Source organism: Geotrypetes seraphini, chromosome 3 (genome assembly GCF_902459505.1).
Source record: "Geotrypetes seraphini chromosome 3, aGeoSer1.1, whole genome shotgun sequence".
Taxonomy (NCBI): Eukaryota; Metazoa; Chordata; class Amphibia; order Gymnophiona; family Dermophiidae; genus Geotrypetes; species Geotrypetes seraphini.
In genome coordinates, this window is record NC_047086.1 from 254,811,016 (window position 1) to 254,831,694 (window position 20,679).

The following is a 20,679-nucleotide window of genomic DNA, read 5'->3' on the forward strand; positions in this document are numbered from 1 at the left end:
CCTCAGCACCTTGAGATTGCAGGTTCAAGCCTAGCCCTGGGACCCTGTGCAAGTCACTTAACACTCCATTTTCCCAGATTGTGAGCCCACTGGAATAAATAGGGAAAAATATTTGACTTCCTGCATGTAAACTACTTAGGCTATAAGTGGTCCATAAATACTAAAATAAATAAAATAAAATAAACTCCAGAGAACTGATGATCCTGTGAGCCACAGTTGGACGGGAAGGCACAGATGCATGCGCAGTATGGGCGGTATTCAAAAGACTAAAAAGTGTCAGTGTACTTTTAGACAGTCCCTACTGAGCTCCGTGGTTGATGTCACCCACATATGAGAACAGATAAACTGCACATTTTGCCAATGTCCTATAGTATATAAACATGATTACTATGATAAAAAATGTTCATCTAAACAGCTAAAGCTAACTACAGTATATTTCCTAGCATCTTGATTAAAATAAGGACCATGTCCCAGAACTCAGAATCAGAATCTTGCCTCTAATTTAACTGCAAACAGTTTAAACTATAGTATTAGGTCACTAGAAAATGCAAATTTAAATACTGCAATTTTCTTAAGAATGTTTGTTCTACTGGTAAGGACTATATAAGTTAATACAACCCATTTTAATAAGTGATAGGAAATAAAAGTACATTGCTAGAAATGTCATATGGATTTGAATAATAAAAGATCTTTGTCTCTCAAATTAAGCAAACTGTATTCAATTAATTATTATGCTGTCTCTGCTTTAAATTTAATTGACAGCTAAAAATGAATGACAATGGGACTTCAGCACCATAAAGAGCTGATGTAGAAAATGAAGTAATAACCATAAACCAAGGGAAATAAAAGAAACTAACTTTGTGATCTATTAATAAATTCAGAAAAGTATTATAAAACTTAACAATTTAATTATTGGAAGACTATAGAACTGCTCCAGTGCTTCAGTACTGTGCTTAAAAAGCTGTATGTGTAAGGAGTAATAAATGAAATTGTTAATTTTTCTGTATCCCAGAGGAGAAGAAGGAGAGGGTTACATTATTTAGAGCTCTAAATGCATTTGGCTTCATATGTGGTAATAAATCCTAAATGCATTGTTAATTAACCCTGCTTTGAGCCTATTTTTACCTCCAAGGTTGCCAAGCAGTGTCCACTGAGAAAACTTACCATTCATATTCTTAAAGAGGTTCAGGATGGGAAGTATTTGACGGTAATAGGGTACCAATGCCTCACCCACCAAGTCAGCTGACACAATCAGATGTTGGAGTACTTTAAGTGTAATGCACATAACATGATGGTTACGAAGATTGAGTGCATCTGTGAAGCAGTAGAAGAAAACAGTTAAAAAAAAAAAGACGACAGAAGAATTAATTTCTGTAATGTAAAAAGGGTGAAAGGTGGTAGAAGGAATGAAACCCTCTAATGGGCAAATTTAATTAAATTGTTCTATGCTGGGGATTGTAAGTGGGCCTTTATTAGTCCAACTTTGAAAGCTCCTAAAGATGGATTGCGGCCCTGGTGTTATAAAACACTGCCTTGTCTGACTATTGTTTGTTCCCACAATTTGTGCTGACTCCTAACTAACCCCAAGAATGCAGCTCATTATTCCCTCATGTTGGCAGCATTACTGGACTGATAAACAAAACCCTCAGCAAGTACTACTGGGGCCTATGGAACTGGGAAGACAACCTGCGAAGGTCGACAACAACAGATACATTCTGAGGCAACAATTAGCCTATTTGTAAGTCTGTAGCTATATGCTTAGGAAACACTTAATTCCTTTCAATGAACAATCCCATCTATTCTCAAAGCCAGTACAATAAAGCAAACATTTGTGAGGGGGACAAAAAAGAAAAATAAAGCAAGCTGTGGGCTACTTGTAAAAGGCAAACATTCTGAAATGCAAAAATGCAGATTCTTTATTGCCCACTTGAGATTTTTGTGTAGTTAAAGATGTAGATAACTTTATCTTTTTTTTTTTTGTTTTTTTTGTTTACTGCTATCAGTCTTTTGATACTTCATAAACTTTTTTGCTTCTTTTCTTTTATGGCATTCACAGCAGCAAAGGCACTAAAGTACATCTTTTCTTTTGCTTCTTGCATAACAAAATTGAGTATATCTGAAAATGAACAATTACATTTTCTAGTAAACATCATTAATCTCAAGCCCACCCACAGTCTTCTACATCTTCAGAATAATTTACCATACAAACACAGATGGAAATAAAATATTTTAAGGATGGTTATTTTGCATTGTTGGGCATTTTTAAACCAATTTAGGTCAAGGCTTTCTTTCAAAAGAAGGTAGTATGTCAGCATAAATTGATAATAAAACCTCCATTAAACAGCACACATGGAGAAGAGGTGGTACTGGTTTATCACATATGCCAGTTATTGGAGAGCTGTCTGCTTCAGCAAGAAGATAACAAGAAGGATGTGGAAAGAGCAAAGGAAAGAACAACTTTGCTCTTAATCCATCCACTTATTTCCTCTCATTTCCCCTTACCTCTCTTTTAGGGAACATAAAGGAATGAAATGACACTGCAGGGGACAAAATAGAGCATAGCAGTTTCACATCTTAATTCATCCTGTTCCCAAATGTTGTTCCCCTCCACTGAAAGTGCTGGCTAGGGTAGATGCCAGTTAATTGAGCATTTCAGATAAATGCCTAATACTTGGCCTTTTAATAATAATAATAATAATAAAACTTGCCATTTAGTTTTAACTGTTATTATAATAAAACCAGCAAATATACACAAAGAAGATGATACCTTAGGATCTTTGGAAGGGTCCACTACCTAGAGATATAAATCAAATTGTTAATATCTCCATCCTTGTTATAAAGCTGTGGTAGCAGCTGCCACATGGCAAATGTTCCGATGCCCATTAAATCCCAATGGGCGTTGGAGTAATTATCGCAGCAGCAGCCACTACTGTGGCTTTATAAAAGGAACATTCTGTGAATTATTAAATAATAAAATATATGACTCGCCACTTTGTTTAATTTATTGGCTTAGCTATATGGAGAAATTAGTTCTTACCTGCTAATTTTCTTTCCTTTAGTCCCAAAGGATCAGTCCATACTTTTCTGCACTTTCCCGCCATCCATTATCTTCTCTTTTCCCAGCAAGTGGAAATAGAGAGTACTACAGAATTTTGCCATAAAGGCTGATGTACATTAGGTTCCAGTTAGGTTTCAGAGAGACAAGTAGTAAGAACTTGACAGAAAGAATCAGAACTCCTGCCTCTTCAATAATAAAGGGGATGGCACTCCTCTGGTATGAGGAAAGGCTAAAAAGGATAGGGTGTTTCAGCTTGGAAAAGAGACAGCTGAGGGGAGATATGATTGAGGTCTACATAATCCTGAATGGTATATAACAGGTACAAGTGAATCAATTTTTTACTCTATCAAAAATTGCAGAGACTAAGGGACACTCAGCAAAGTTACTTGGAAATACTTTTAAAGCCAAGAGGATGAAATATCTTTTTATTCAAAGAATAGTTAAGTTTTAGAACTCATAGCTAGAGGAAGTGATAACAGCGGTTAATGCAGATGGGTTTAAAAAAGAGTTGGACAAGTTCCTGAAAGTCCATAGTCTGCTATTGAGACAGACATGTGGGAAGCCACCGCTTGCCCTGGGATCAGTAGCATGGAATTTTGCTACTATTTAGGTTTCTGCCAGGTACTTTCAACCTGGATTGGCCACTGTGGAAACAGGATACTGGGCTAAATGGACCATTGGTCTGACCCAGTATGGCTATTCTTATGTTCATAACTTTATACAAACTTTACATTATATATAAAATCACAAACTTGGTGCCTAAGAACCAAAAACTGAACAAAGCAGAATATGATAGAGAAAGGATGGGATTTGGATTGATCCTTTGGGATTCAAGGAAAGAAAATTAACAAGTAAGAATTAATTTCTTCTTCCTTATCATCTCCAAAGGATTAGTCCATACCTGTAGAATGTACATACCTGTAGAATGTACAATTTGGGAGAGAAATCGATATTCCTTGTATAAGAACTGAAGATCCAAAGGAAGCCTCTGTTGTAGTCAGGGCCAACTCAAGCCATTATAGCACCCCGGACCTAATTCTATTTTGGTACCTGCCCCATACTCTGCCCCACTTCTGTGTTGGTTCCCCCATGCCTCGCTGTCCATGCCAGTTTTCTCCTCTCTCCTCTGACACCACAGCACATTCCAGACAGGATATGTCTTCATAGGTCAGCTGCTATGAGGAGGGAGGGTCAATATCAGTATCAAGCAATAGAATCATGGAAGGAGGGAAGTGCTTCAGCATCAGAAAAGGGAGGAGAGTGTTTAAGCCATATCCTATAGCTTAACTTGTGGATGGCAATGTCATGGCCCCAGGCATTTTGTGCCCTCCAGAACCTTACCTCGTCCATAGGTTAAGCCAGCCTTGGCCGTAGCAGCCACATCAATACAATAATACTTTGAAAATGTATGAGATGAGGAACCATGTGGCTATTCTACATGCCTCATCAAAAGAACTATTATGGTGTATTTTAGTATATAATGATACCACATCTAATACCGTGTTTCCCTGAAAATAAGACCTATTCCGAAAAAAAGCCCTAGCATGATTTTAGGGGTAGGTACTAATATAAGCCCTACCCCAAAAATAAGCCTTAGTTGGGTCAACCCCTGAAGCCCCTCCCGAATGTCCCCAACACCCCCCGATTTATCGGCGGCAGTGCTTTCTCCCCCTCCCTCTCATGTGCAGCATCTTTCCTTCCCTCTCACCCATCCCCCTTGCATAACATCTTTTCATCTCTCCTTCCCATCCCACACAGCAGAATCCCACCGACCCTCCCACCACGAGGCCGACATACCTCTGTTCCAAACAGCATAGGGCAGCACTAAGGCTGCTTCATGGCCTTCACCGCTGAGGACTTCCCTCTGCCACATCACTGCAGTAGAAGAAAGGCCCCGGCAGGGAAGGCCGTGAAGCAGCCTGTTCAGTGCTGTTATCACTGCTGTTTGGAACAGAGGTATGTCGGCCTCGAGGTGGAGGGTTGTCGGGGTTCTGCTGTACGGAGGGATGGGAGAGAGAGATGGAAAGATGCTGCATGGGGGATGAGAGGGAGACATGGAAAGATGCTGCACAGGGGGATGGGTTGGCGGGTCATCGGGGTTGTGCTGCATGGAGAGAATGGCTTCGTATTTCTGTGATGGAACCAAAACAAAGAAATTGACCCTGAGAGATATACAGAGAAGAAAATCCAAGAGAAACCAAAAGACACTGTGGAGTGACAATGTTCCTGAAATGGACTTTATTGAAAATTTAAAAGTTCCAAAAATCAACGTAAACAATCCACATAAAAGTAAAATGATCCACATAAAAACCTTAAAGACCTAGTCTGCTGAGAGCGTAGGACCCAACACGGTCCGTGTTTCGACAAGATAGTCTTCTTCAGGGGTCCCTGAAAGTCCTAAGGTAGTAGATATGTGGAATAAACAGTCCAAAATAACAATTGTGTGGAAATTTGCAGAGAACGCGCTGTATAAACCAAAAGCGCGTTCTCTGCGAATTTCCACTTAATTGTTCTTTTGGACTGTTTATTCCAAGTATCTACTACCTTAGGAGTATCAGAAACCCCTGAAGAAGGCTATCTTGTCGAAACACAGACCGTGTTGGGTCCTACACACTCAGCGGACTAGGTTCTTAAGATTTTTATGTGGATCATTTTACTTTTATGTGGATTGTTTACGTTGATTTTTGGAACTTTTAAATTTTCAATAAAGTCCATTTTAGGAACATCAACACTCCACACTGTCTTTGGGTTTCTCTTCGTATTATATGTTCCACAAAGATCAAGACTTTTATTTCAAAAATGACATCTGAAATTCAGTTTGTTTAAGGATGATCTATAATTTGTTTATTTGTTAACCATTTAAAGCTCTATTTTATAGGGAAGATGTAACATACAAAAATAATGTTTAGATTAGATCTAAGGCAACATAATGAAATTGCTTTTAGGGTTCTGCTGCACGGGAGGATGGGCAGGAGGGATACAAAGATGCTGCCCAAGGGGATGGGTGAGGGATAATACAACATTCTTAAAAATTAGGAAGTAACCTGGAGGTATGATTTTTGCCTTCTGAGCTTCAGGTCTCAAAAACACATCTAAAAATTTAGATAAAGGGTCCAATACAAAATGCATAGTACTCACAATGGGTGACCTGGTAGATGGGTTAAAGATTTATGAATCTTTAGTATAAAAAAATATAACCAGTATATGAGGGTGTAATTCCTGGAGGAACACATGTTCCTTAGAAGTTATAAATCCTTTGTCTTTAGCTGCTTTTAGTAAATCTAATCTAGGAGACAGCAATAGCAGTTTAGGATCCAAAGGTAAGGGTCTGTAACTGTTAACAACCTTAAATATTGCTCCTTAGACTGCAGCATCAATTTATTCCACAGGGGTTGTGAATATACAAGGAACCTAAATTATTTGCATCTGATCTGGGTTTTTTTTGACAAATAGAATGCAGGCAGGAGAAAGTCGGGAGGCAGGTGAGAAGGAGCAGAATCGGGAGCAGAGAGAGAGGAGTAAGAGGGGAAACAAGGAGAGAAGGCGGGCGAGAGTGAGGGGCAGGGGTGAGAGATAGTTCCGCCCACCCCTATGATGCCAGCCAAGCACAGATCCTGAGCTCCCCCTTAAAAGGGGAGGGACCAATGGCGAGTTAACAGCTGAGCCCAGAGAGCAGGGCAGGCAGGCAGGAGAAAGTCTGGAGGCAGCTGAGCAGGAGAAGGAGCAGAATCAGGAGCAGAGAGAGAGAGGAGTAAGAGGGGAAAGAAGGAGAGAAGGTAGGTGAGAGTGAGGGGCAGCGGCGAGAAGTAGCTCTGCCCACCCCTCCGACATCAGCCAAGCACAGATCCAGAGCTCCCCCTTAAAAGGGGAGGGGCCAACGGCACTCAGCCATTCGGCGCACGTCGAAGGCAAGCGTTAAAGGCGCTCGCCTTAGCAAGAGTGCATTTGCGAAGGGCCTTAAGAAGGGACAAGTCACTGCAAAGAAAAAACACTAGGGAAGGACACCTACACAGGCAAGTACCACAAGGGCAACAGGCAGACAAGCAGTAGATAAATAAACACAGTAGTAGCAGAGGGCAACCACAGCAGACACAGAGGACCCGCAAGCAACAAGCAAGCAAGGGTAGCAGGTTTAAAATCAGGAGAGAGACTTCACAGTAAACCAAGGACACTACACAGATTCCTACGCAAGGAGAAGCCACTTCAGACAAAGTGTGAGAAGGCCTATAGGGAAATAGGGAGAAGTCACTTCAGATGGCAGACTGGCAAGCGGACAGCAATGGAAGAAGCAGACTTAAGCAGGATGTTAAGCTACCCAGTTTTCTGCACCATTTTGCCATATGTATGCCTCCCTCCCCTCTAGGAGGCAGTCTTATGTATGCGCTTGATGCGAGGAACTGGAGGGCCTGAAGAAGCAAGTCAGACTCCTGGAGGGCAGAATACTGGAACTAGAAGCACTTCGAGCAGTGGAGGAGGAGGATAGGGAGGCAGAAAACTTCAAGGCAGAGGAAACAATTGAGGAATAAGTCAATGAGTTAGAGAAGTTCATCGAGGAGGCTGTGGAAAATCACCAACAGTGGAACTGCCTAGATACACCTACAGTGAGTGAGGACCACCTGGAGGACAACCACAAGGAAGGAATAGGTGACACAGCAGCGAGACCTGGAAAGTGGAGGGAACCCACAGAAAGATGAGTTCGATGCAAGCAAACGCCAGGATGAGGGAAGATGGAAGTGCACAGAGGACACATACCTACGGCTGGAGAGATGGACATACACTATGGACACGGACTTGCGGCTGGAAAGACAGGAAAAGATAGAGAGGACAGCAATCATCATGGGGGACTCCATCATCAGACAAGTCGACAGCCACATAGTGGGAGGAAGAAAGGATAGGCTGGTGACCTGCCTACCGGGAGCCAAGGTAGAAGATATAGTGAGCAACATCGACAGGATCATCGACAGTGTAGAAGGGTAAGATACGATGGTGGTGATACACACGGGAACAAACAATGTGAGCAACAGGAACTACAGCAGGGAAACACTGAAGGACCAGTTCTGGATGTTTGAGGGAAACTGAAGTCCAGAATGCCTAGGATAGCGTTCTCGGAGATCCTGCCGGTACCAAGGGCCAACGGGAAGAGGTATGATGGAGCTTCAAGCAGTCAATACGTGGATGAGGCACTGGTGCGAGGAAGAAGAATTCCACTTCGTGTGCAACTGGATGCATTCTGGGGAAGAGCAAGCTATACAGAAAGGATGGACTCCACCTCAGCAACATCAAGCGAGAAATTGAGAAGTTTTTAAACTAGGTAGAAGGGGAAAGCCAACAGTTGACCAAGAGTCGATGGTTCGGGAAACGGTATACCCAGAATATACAATGCAGGAAGATTGCGGGGAAGACAGATCAAAAGGGACACAAGAGGGAAGGAAATGCAAGAAAGTAACAGGCCGCAAACTCAAGTGTATGTACACGAACGCAAGGAGCCTAAGGAATAAGATGGGGGAATTGGAAGCTATGGCACAAAAAGATAACCTTGACATTATCGGCATCAATGAAACATAGTAGAACGAAGAAAACGTCTGGAACACTGTGCTACTGGGATACAAGCTATAGCGCAGAGACAGAGTAGGACAAAAGGGTGGGGTATTACCCTATACATCAAAGAGGGAATCGAGTACCGGAGAAAATGCGCCGGAAATGAAAAATAAAGTAGAGTCTCTATGGGCCAAAATATTGGGAACAAATGGAATGGAAACGAAGATCGGCATCTACTACCAACCCTCAGAGCAGTCCGAAGAAACTGATGGAGATATGACAGATGAGATTAAGCGCAACTGAAAGGAGGCAATGCAGTTATTATGGGTGACTTCAATTATCTGGGGATAGACTGGAACCTAGGCACCTACGGCTGCAGTAGGGATACCAAGTTCCTGGATGCTGTAGGAAATTGCTTCCTGGAACAACATGTCAAGGAAAATACAAGAGGAAATGCAATTCTGGACTTAATTCTAAATGGACTATCAGGACTGGCACAAGGTGTAGAAGTAGAAGGGATGCTGGGAAACAGTGATCACAATATAATCCACTTCAACCTGGACACAGGGGCAAAACATCGATCCAGAACGACGGCCATGGCACTGAACTTCCGAAAAGGGAATTACAAAGGGATGAGACTCATGGTAGGGAAGAAGATTAAGAAGAAGATAAGCACTGTAAAAATGCTAGAGCAAGCATGGTCCCTTTTTAAGGACACAGTCACCGAGGCACAAAATCTATATATATCACGTAACAACAAGGGATCCAAGAGGATAAAGAACAAGGAACCGGTGTGGCTCACTGTAGCGGTGAAGGAAGCAATCAGAGACAAGAAGACTTTGTTTAAGGAATGGAAAAGGTCAAAAAAGGATGAAAACTGGAAAAAGCATAAACAACATCAAAGCAGGTGCCATAAGGCGGTAAGAGGGGCCAAAAGAGACTGGAGGAACGGAGTTCGGCGGATGGCTGTGGTCGGCTTGTGGAGGCATCGGCATCTGGTGACGTAAGCGCGCATTCGCACTCCTACCTAAGGTGCCCTACATCTCACGGAAAACGGACACACGCAGGTGGGAGTGCACATGCACGGCTTAGCGTTTTATTATATTAGATACCAGAAGCTGACAGGCTATATAGAGGAAACGAAGATGGGAAACTGACAGGGTTGATTGTCAGTCTAGAAGAGGTATGCAGGCAGACTGATAGACATAAAAATGATAAATCCACGGGACTGGACGGCATCCATAAGAGGGTAATCAAGGAACTGAAAGGGGATATAGCTGAACTGCTCCAACTAATAGCCAATCTGTCGATCAAATCAGGAAGGATTCCGGAAGACTGGAAAGTGGCAAATGTTACGCCGATCTTCAAGAAAGGTTTGAGGGGAGATCCAGGAAACTATAGACCAGTGAGTCTGATTTTAGTATTGGGAAAGATGGTAGAGGCACTGATAAAGGACTGCATTATTGATCACCTTGACGGACACAATCTGATGAGGACCAGCCAGCACGGCTTCAGCAAAGAAAGATCTTGCTTGACAAACTTACTGCACTTCTTCGAGGGAGTAAACAGGCAGGTAGACAAGGGTGACCCAGTCGACATTGTATATCTGGATTTTCAGAAGGCGTTCGACAAGGTCCTGCATGAACGACTACTTCGAAAAATTGTGAGCCATGGAGTCGAGGGTGAAATACTCAGGTGGATTAAAAACTGGTTGGCGGATAGGAAACATAGAGTGGGAGTAAATGGATAATACTCAGACAGAAAAGCGTCACGAGTGGAGTGTCGCAGGGTTCGGTTCTTGGTCCCGTGCTCTTCAACATATTTATAAACCACCTGGAAATTGGTACAATGAGCGAGGTGATTAAATTTGCAGACAATACAAAGTTATTCAGAGTAGTGAAGATACAGAAGGATTGCGAAGACCTGCAACTTGACAAACACGCTCGAGAAATGGGCAGCGACATGGCAAATGAGGCTTAACATGGATATGTGTAAGGTGATACATATCGGTAACAAAAATCTTATACACGAATACAGGATGTTCTGTGCAGTACTCGGAGAGACCCAGAGGAAAGAGACTTGGGAGTACTTGTCAACAAGTCACGCAATGTGCGGTGGCGGCGAAAAGAGCAAACACAATGCTAGGAATTATTAAGACGGGGATCATGCTGCAGTACCGGGCCATGGTACACCCCCACCTGGAATACTGCTTCCAGCACTGTTCGCCATACATAAAGGACATAGTACTACTCGAAAGGGTCCAGAGAAGAGTGACTAAAATGGTTAAGGGGCTGGAGGAGTTGCCGTACAGTGAGAGGCTAGAAAAACTGGGCCTCTTCTCCCTTGAAAAGAGGAGACTGAGAGGGGACATGATCGAAACATTCAAGATAATGAAGAGAATAAACTTAGTAGATAAAGACAGGTTGTTTACACTCTCCAAGGTGGAGAGAACGAGAGGGCACTCTCTAAAGTTAAAAGGGGATATATTACGAACAAACCTAAGGAAGTTCTTCTTTTCCCAGAGTGGTAGAAATCTGGAAAGCTCTTTCGGAGGCTGTTGTAGGGGAAAACAGGGATTCAAGACAAAGTTAGACAAGTTCCTGCTGAACTAGAACATAAGCAGGTAAGGCTAGATTCAATTAAGACACTGGTCTTTGACCTAAGGGCTGCCATGTGAGTGGACTGCTGGGCATGATGGACCACTGGCTTGACCCAGCGGCGGCAATTCTTATGATGCAATATTAAAAACATGTCGTGCCCTTCGACTGCAAACCGCCAACTGACGGTCCTACTCCCACTTCATACAGAGCCACTGGAATCAACTGCCCCCGCATATCAGATCCCTCGAAGGACTCCTCATTCTCAGCTTTAGAAAAGCAATAAAAACATACCTCTTCATGTGAAAACCCCTGCCCTTGACCAATGTACTACAAAGAAACATGACCTCAGATAATGGTCAAATGGCCCATCCAGTCTGTCCATCGGCAGTAACCATTATCTCTTCCTCTCTTTAAGAGATTCCACTGACTATCCCAGGCTTTCTTGAAATCAGACAGTCTCTGTCTCCACCACCTCTAATGGAAGACTGTTCCATGCATCTACCACCCTTTCTGTAAAAATGTATTTCCTTAGATTACTCCTGAGCCTATCACGTCTTAACTTCATCTTATACCGCTCATTCCAGAGCTTCCTTCCAAATGAAAGAGCCTCGACTCATGCGCATTTACATCACGTAGGTATTTAAATGCTTTATCATATCTCCCCTCTCCCACCTTTCCGACAAAGCATACAGATTGAGATCTTTAAGTCTGCCCCCACATGCCTTATGACAAAGACCACACACCATTTTAGTAGCCTTCTTCTGGACCAAATTCATTCTTTTTATATGTTTTTGAAGGTGTGGCCCCCAGAACTGTATATAATATTCTAGATTTAAACATCTTTATTGATGATAATTAAAAAAACAACTGGGAATATGCAAACAGTCCACCATACATTGGTAAAAATTACAAAACAGAATTATAATAACCAATTAAAAAGACATTATCTTCAAGTTTTTAACAAAGAAACTAATAGGACCCAATCATCTCAATCTCAACTACAAAGCAAGAATGCCATCACTTCTGTCTCAGGGCCCTGGAATCTTATGGAGATGTACAACAGGAGTAAAGGAGTCCCAAATACCCATCAAAGGAGTTACCAGCTCATAAAGTGTTCAAAATAAAACTACGGGCTTTATGGGGCAGAGAGTCCATATATAAACCCCAGGTTTGAAGAAAATAATTTTTCTGCCTAAAAGAACTCTGCATCCAATATCTCTCCAAGAGCATGTGATCGTGAAGTCGATTGATCCACCTCCAAAAAGATGGAGGAGATTCAGACATTCACACCCCCTAAGATCACCCCAAATTTGTCCAGCAAGAATCCCACTGGAGTAAGAGGAAGCAATTTCCCTAAGAGGTGTTCCAAATAGTGTACTATTCGCCTCCAAAAGGCTCGGACCCCCGGGCTGCTCCAAAGTGCATGAAAGAAAGATTTTTCTCCATGAAGACAGCGTTCACACTGTGAAAACTCCGACAAACCCAACTTAAACAACTGAGTCCAAGTAAAGTACCCTTGATGTAAGACACAAAATTGACATTCACGAAGCTCAACTGAAATGGAAAGCCAGAATACATTTAATGAGACAACCCAGATCTAAATCTGCAGGAGAAACACCCAACTCCGGTGCCCAATGATGACACAAAGATTTTCAAGATCTACTAGGGGTAAGGAGAGACGAGGCCCTCTGAAGCAGAGTAATATACGAGACCACCTCTGCAAATTAAGCAAAAAAGAGCTGAAGCCTGGCGCCTAAGCCCACATGAAGCCCCTCCACATTCAAGGAATGCACGTAATGTTGCAACTGTAAGTAGACAAAATAATCCAGTCTCAATGCCCCCCTGCCGCCGGAGAGCTTCCCAAGGCATCAAAGAACCATCCTCACGGAGAATATGGGATAAGAAAGACAGACCAAACACTCCAATCTATGGTAAGTAGCGTTATCATACCAGGTAAATCGAAGATTCCCCCGAAGAGGCAGTTAATCAGATACCCTTAACATTTCCCCCAGTAAAGGGACTAAAGCATTCCACAAGGAAGAAAGCATGAGACTCAAACGTAAATAAGAAGGAAGACACGCTTGTGGTGCCTAAAGGAGAGAGCACAAATGCCAAGGGCAGTATCATTTGAGCTCATACTTGAAACAAGTATACTGATTTTGATCCAAAATCTAATCACCCAAATAGCGGAGCAAGCAAGCCAGATTGTAGTTATGCATGTCTGGAACTCCCATACTTCCCTGGGACAAAGAGCCTAACAAAAAACAAAACGCTATTCTTGGCTTTTTACGCCCCCCCCTCCTCAAATTGAGATAAAAGGCTATAGAACACTCGCAAATCCTTTAGTAAACAGAGAGGTAAAAGCTGTAAAACATACAGACATTTGGGGAATATAATCATATTAAAAAGTTGAATTCTTCCATAAAGCGAAATAGGAAAGAATTTCCAAGAATCCAAACGGTGACGAGTATAATCCATCAATAAAGTCAAATTAAGGCCCTTGAGTTGAAAAGTCAACTGCACCCCTAAATAGCAAAAGTAGGTATCAGCCCATTTCAAAGGAAACCGTCCCTTCCAACCTGTCTGCACTGCTCCGTCCATTGCAAGTGCTAAAGATTTGTCCAAATTCAAATGGAAACCCAAGAAAATTCAAATGGAAACCCAAGAAATCCTCATATTCAGTCATGGTGGCCAACAATGCAGGAAGAGAAACCTCCGGAACAGTAAGATGCATCAAAAGATCATCTACAAAAGCGGAAACCTTAAACTCCATCCAGCCTACAGATACGCCATGAATATCCGGTGTCTGCAATATATCACGGATCAAGGGATCCAAGATAAGTATAAATAAAAGAGGCGAGAGAGGACTTGTCTAGTACTCCTCACGGATCTCAAAAGAGTCATACAGCAAACCGTTCACCCAAACAGATGTCAATGGGGAGGCATACAGTGTGGAAACTGCGTCCAAGAAAAACCTTGAAACCCATAGTGTCGCAAGGTAGCAAACATATAACTCCACGAGACACGATCAAAAGGTTTTTCTGTGTCAAAAGTGATATGTAAAGATGGCAAGCGAAGGTGTTCCACCTGTTTGAGTGATGTATGTAAATGCTGGAGATTACAAGTAACCTTCCGATCACGAACAAATTCAATCTGTGGGTCTGCAATTAAATCTAGCAACATGTGGGACAACCCATTAGCCAGTATTTTCGCAAACAATTTCGCCTCTGTCTTTAAAAGAGAAATTGGCAAAGATCCCTGTAGCAGTTTATAAAATTCAGAGCGAAATCCATCAGGGCCAGGTGCCTTCCACAACTTGCTAGACTGAATGGCAATCAGAACATCCTCTTCCTAAATAGGCGCATTAAGCAGTTGATGCTGGAAATCAAGTAGGGAGGGGACCCTGATATTGTCTACACAGACTTAGCCCTGGAGCCCCATGGTCTCAGAAATATCATATAACTTTTGATAGAAGGCCCTAAACACCTCAGCTATATCCTTATCTGTTCGCATCCAGGACCCTCGCTCATCCTCTACTTGCACTACCCGCATAGAGCTCTGAGAGGTACACACCAAATTAGCTAACATTTTGACACTCTATTACCATTATAATAAAATTTATGTTTAAAATATTGTAATGATTTCACCATTTGGGCGTGGATAGCTTCATTGAAAGCCGCCTGTGTGGCGAGCAAAGCTGCCTGCCAAGTAAGCATTGGATGACATGCCAGCCACATACGATCGGCACGAACCTGCTTTCCCAAAAGTAGAATCTCACGCTCTCTAGCCCTTCTTTTGAAGCTAGTATAAGCTATGTCCCCACAAATTTCTCATGTTCAAGAGAAGTCAGGTGCGTCTCCTGAAAAAAAGCTATATCGGCCTGCTATATCGGTCTGTAAAAGTTTTTACCATTTAACTGGAGAGGTAACTCCATTAACATTCCAGGAAATGAGCGTAACCATAAATTAACCAGGATCTAAATCACTAGTACCAAAAAAACATGGTATGAGACCAGTGGGGGCTGCTCCAGCCTACAGCCTCACCATGAGAGATGGCATATCTGTCCCCACAAACCCACCAGCTGCCAGTCCTTCAAAAAAGCAAAAGCAAAAGGAAGAAATAAACAGAATACTCCAAAAACAAACCCACAAGAGAGTTAGAAAGGAAAAGAGATAAAAAATAATCCTAAGACAAAGTCCACCAGAACCAGAGAATACACCCCACCTCCCCCCCAAAACCCCCTATTCCCTCCCCAATCAACCCAAAACATATGTCCAAATATAGACAAATTGGGGTAGTCAGGGCTCCTGACCACCTCTCTCCCAATGTACAAATTGAGAAAACATACTATCAATAATAAGGAACCCCTCCCCGACAAAAGGAGCAGATTTTAATCATGAAAAACAACCCCATTACAACACTCAAGAACCAAAACTTAAACAAGGCCATTGTAGGCAAACCACAAACGTAAGAACAAGGATATATTCTCCTCAGCTGCCCACCATACCCCAAACCCTAGGAAACCCCCATTCAAACTCAGCACAACACACAGCATACACACCACGCATCAGCAAAAAGATACCTTGAGCACCATACACACTCATCCTCTCTGACACCAACACATAATGCACAAAACCCTAGAAAGCCTCCCACCAACTAAGGGTTGGCCTCCAGAAAACTAGCCAGGCTCCCAGCAAGGAAGGCAAAAAATACCAATAAAGCAGAGTAGCTATGCCACCTAGCGAAAAGTCCAACTTTCGTGCCAGCCAGCTAAGCAGTCCAAAGCAGTACTCCAAGTCCCATGCCATTCTTGCTCAAACCCCCCCAAAGAAGCCCAAGAAAGGTTAATCAATCAGTCCAATCCCAGTGTTAGGGATGCGGATTTGACAACCACAAAGCAGCTGATGGCTGAAAGGTGCAGGTAAGCCATGGGAGGACGCCAGGCAAAAAAGCAGTGTCATGGTCCTTTGGCACTATAGTCAAACCACACAAACCTGACGGCTGACTGCTAGCTGTCCCTTCAAGCAGAAAGTAATGCCCAGATCAGTCAGAGGCTGCTGTGCTTGTAGATGGAATAGCCATGTGGGACACAAACCGGGAAGCATCCTCGAGGCGATCTATCAGATGGGGCTTCCATTAATAAAATATTTTCAATTTAGCGGGGTTGAGGAATACAAACAGGCAATGCTTTTTATGAAGATCCGCACATAGAGGAGCATATGCTCTGAGCTGGGTAGCCACCCAGGACGAACAGTCCTGAAAACACAGCACACGCTGGTTGGCATAGAACAAAGGACCCTTTGCCCAGATGGTGCGCAAGATCTCCATTTTTTGCACACAGTTAAGTATTTTAAGAATTACCACTCTGGGCCGCTCCTTTGAGGAACGCCGAGGCCCCAGCTGATGTGTGCGTTCTATGCGCAGCGGGCCCACTACCGATTGAAGTGCCAAAGATTCCTGGAGCCACATTTCCAAAAAGCCCCACAACTCCAAATCCAAGATAGACTTGGACAAGCCCACCAAATGTAGATTCCCCCTGTGGGATTGATTTTCAATATCATACAGCTTGTCTTCCAACACTGCTACTTACTTTTGAAGGATATCGTGAGAGGTATGCAGGCTCTGCACCGTATCCTCTAATGCGGACATCCGCTGGCAACATGCAGGAAATTCACCAGTAAGGGAGTCCAGCTTACTGTCTACATTGTCAAGCTTGTCATTAATAGTCTGCAATTGAGTGTCCAAGGAGGAAATTATGGCCTCTTTCACCTCCGACACTATCTCTTGCACCCATGCAGAACTTACAGGAGGGGCATCCATGCCGTTGCTAGCCGCCATCTTAGGTTCTGCTGGCTTCCCTCTTTGTCCTTTTTAATGGCTTTCACCGACATAATATTGCCTCCGTTGTGTAGTATACGAGGCAAAGTGCCCAGAATGTGTGAGGGTAGAAAGAAATCGACAAGGAAAGCCGATAAAGGAAGTTTTGATGGCGAAGTAGGGAGAGAGGCCCAGGAACTCGAGACAAACATGTTCGCTCCTTAGCCGAGCATCACGTGACCCCCCTTGTACACAATATTCTAAATGAGGTCTCAACAGAATCTTATATAGGGGCATCAATACCTCCTTTTTCCTACTGGCCATACCTCTCCCTATGCACCCTAGCATTCTTCTAACTTACACCGTCACCTTTTCAACCTGTTTGTCCACCTTAAGATCATCACATACAATCATACCAAAGTCCCGGTCTTCTGTCGTGCACTTAAGTTCTTCACCCCCTAAACTGTACTGTTCTTTGAGGTTTTTGCAATCTAAATGAATGATCTTGCATTTCTTAGCATTAAATTTTAGCTGCCAAATTTCAGACAATTGTTCAAGCTTCAGCCAGGTCTTTCTTCATGTTATTCACACCATCCTGGGTGTCTACTCTATTGCAGATTTTGGTATTATCCACAAAGAGGCAAATCTTATCCGACAGCCAGAACCAGTATATGTCATGTAAGGAAATCTTGGACTGCAAAAATCTTGCACTGTAACTATGGCAAATCTAACATGTAAACTATCTGTGTGTCAAATTAGGATAAAATCTGTACTGAAAACCTTGCACTGTAAGGATAACTATGGCAAATTGTAACCAGTAAACTGTAAATTATGTATATTAATATTAGACCCCTAGTATGTGTCAGGTTAGGATAAAAACTTGTATCATAAACTTATACTGAAATTATGTATGTTTAACCTGAAACTCATTCTGAGCTCTTTGGGGACAATGGGATAGAAAATGAATTAAATAAATAAATGTAGTCTGGGTCTTATGCTATTCATAGTGGTAATGACTTCATCAGTAGTAGAAATGTCTTTGTAAGGATTAGTCCCCCAAATGTAAGGTTTTGGAGGGGTAATGTTGAAGCAAATAAGCCCCAATGATATAATGTGGCGGCCTTACAATCCACTAGGCCCCGGGTTTGATACCCTCGTTGAAGATTCAGTAGAAAATAAAATTACTGACAAAGACAGCTAAGAGTGATTGCATAAAGAATATAATGTGCTGGAATAAGCTTAAAATTACAAAAAAGCAAGATTTATAAAGATACATCAAGCATTACAATTGTACAGAAAGAAATAGAAATAAGTTTTACAAATACAGAGACTGCTTCTGTGCTCTTGTGAATGAGAGCAAGAAGACAGCTTCCTGAATAGGCGCTGTGAGGACAAAGAAAGAGAGAGAGGTAGAGAGGGGGGGGAGGGGTGATGGTTCAGACTTCAGGTTCTAGAGAGAGAGATCCAGAGTGAATATTTATAAGTTTGAGACCTGTTCTAAAAATAGAATCTATTGAAGTTAAGTACCCCTATCTTTTGTAAACAATGGTGAATAAGGTAAGTGGAGTGTGAGAGACTGGAGAAGAAAAGAAAGAGAAACTGTCCCTCACAGACTGGAGTCGAATGTAATTTCCAGTATCACTCTGACAATGGTTTCTGTTCACCCTAACTATCTGTGTTAGACCATGGGCTTACTGTATATCTTAAGCACAGACATTAACACCTCTTTGCATCTCAGGGTTGCATCAAAGTCTTTTGTTACTTTATTCTGAGGCTGCTAGCCCATCTGCACTGACATCCCCTAAGATCAGATATGAATGATATGATCTCCTATAGGCCTTTGCTGACACCGGTAAGGCCACCAGAAAATGCTAACAGCTAAGGCTGGGCTGAAAGTCTTCATCAGTACAGTAGGAAAAATAATATAGACTTAAATAATCTAACATCTTTGTTAGAAGATTCATCAATGGAAATGCTGTAGAGATTTACATTATTAGTATCCTTTTTCTTTGAGCAAGACATGAATGTTGTACTGCAATTTTCAGAATTCATAACCTTTATTTTTTGATCAAAAAAGCTGGATGTTTCCAGATGATACTAAGACAACTCAGAAGAGAAGGAAAGCATTTCTTGCATTAAGACAACAGACTAAAATATTTTGTGCTACATTTTTACTGAGTTATTTGTGTACTGAATGTTTAGTACAATGTCCTGGGGTAAAATATAGCTCCTGAGCAACTGAAGTCTTTTTTAGATATGAAGAAGGTTACAACTGCAACCATGTAAATTGTATTGCATTGTTAAATTGAAGTCAGGCAATAATTCAAGTTAATTACAAATTTAAAACATTCTAAAAAATTATAAAATTTTAAACAATACTACCAAAACTTTAAACTGCGTGTGCCAGTCTCATAATAGAGATCCAAATCTGACTCTAAAAGAAGCACTATCCCAGAGAAACACTGAAAGCTTTCATAAAAAAATAAGCCTTCAAAAGTATTTTAAACTTTCCAAATGATTGTTCAGCTCATAGGTTATTCCATAAAAAAGGTGAAATGAAAAAGTATGCTGCTTACCAAGTGGATTCATAATGGGCTAACTTTGGAGGTGGAAGAACTAGCCTATTAGCACTGAAGGATCATAATGAATGAGATGATGTGTATGGAATAGTTACGGATGCTAAATAAGAGGGTTGACTATTATGGAGTGCTTTGAATGTTAAACAAAGAATTTGAAATTAACATCTAAACTGAAATGGTAACCAATGAAATCATATCAATAATGGAATTACAAGGGTGGTGCTGAAAAGTTCTCAGTCCAACCAACCAACTTCCTAAATTCTGAGAGTTATTTTGCCACTGTAACTGAAAAGAGTGTTATCTTATTTCATTATGTGCCAATTTACAGAAATGAAATTCTCTGTTTTGACATTGTTTAAAATCATTGACTGAACCATATCCATGTCATTCTTTTCTTAGTTGGGCTGAGAACTTTTCAAACCACCTCGTATGTGATCATGAAATTTAGTTTTATATAGAAATCGTGCTATAGATTTCTGAAGTGTTTGACGACGACATAAGTTGGCAGATGAAATTTCACAATATACTGAATTGCAATGGTTGATTCTTGAAAGGACAAGTGCAAGAAGAAAAGTATGTAGGAACTGGAAGTCTATGCTAGAACTAACTGATCTAATACGTTGTAACCCCTCAAAATCTCCTTTCTTCTGTACCTGTAAAATTTGAAAATCAAAAGAAAGAGAAAGATCAAAAATAACTCCAAAGTAACAAAAAGATTTCACAGGTGTTAAATCAGTTTCAAATAATCTTACGTGACATATTGAAAGGGGTAATAAATCTGTGATCCAGCAAACAGTACTCTTTGAATGAATAAGTACCATTCTGTGATTGAATCTATGCATTGTTGAAGAGATGTTAAATCTGGTGTCAGGTCAAAAGCGCGCCAGGACAAAGGCGCGCGCAGACAATTGAGCGCAGCGCGGAGGTGCGCGCCGAAGAAAATTACTGTTTTTAGGGGCTCCGACAGGGGGGCGTGGGGGGAACCCCCCCACTTTACTTAATACAGATCGCACCACGTTGTGGGGGGTTTGGGAGGTTGTAACCCCCCACATTTTACTGAAAACTTCATTTTTTCCCTGTTTTTAGG

The 20,679-nt window shown here is 41.9% G+C and overlaps 1 protein-coding gene across 3 annotated transcripts in view; it reads right to left on the reverse strand.

Annotated features, from left to right (window-relative positions):
- Nucleotides 1-20,679, reverse strand: part of PACRG (parkin coregulated) — a 782,093-nt gene that overhangs the window by 293,056 nt on the left and 468,358 nt on the right. For 2 of the 3 annotated variants that reach the window (XM_033939132.1, XM_033939133.1), the window contains one exon: nt 1,165-1,314. The exons of the other annotated variant lie outside the window; for it this stretch is intronic. In XM_033939132.1, coding sequence (XP_033795023.1) covers nt 1,165-1,314 — 150 coding nt within the window. The remainder of the gene's footprint in view (nt 1-1,164; nt 1,315-20,679) is intronic. 3 annotated transcript variants of the gene reach the window in all.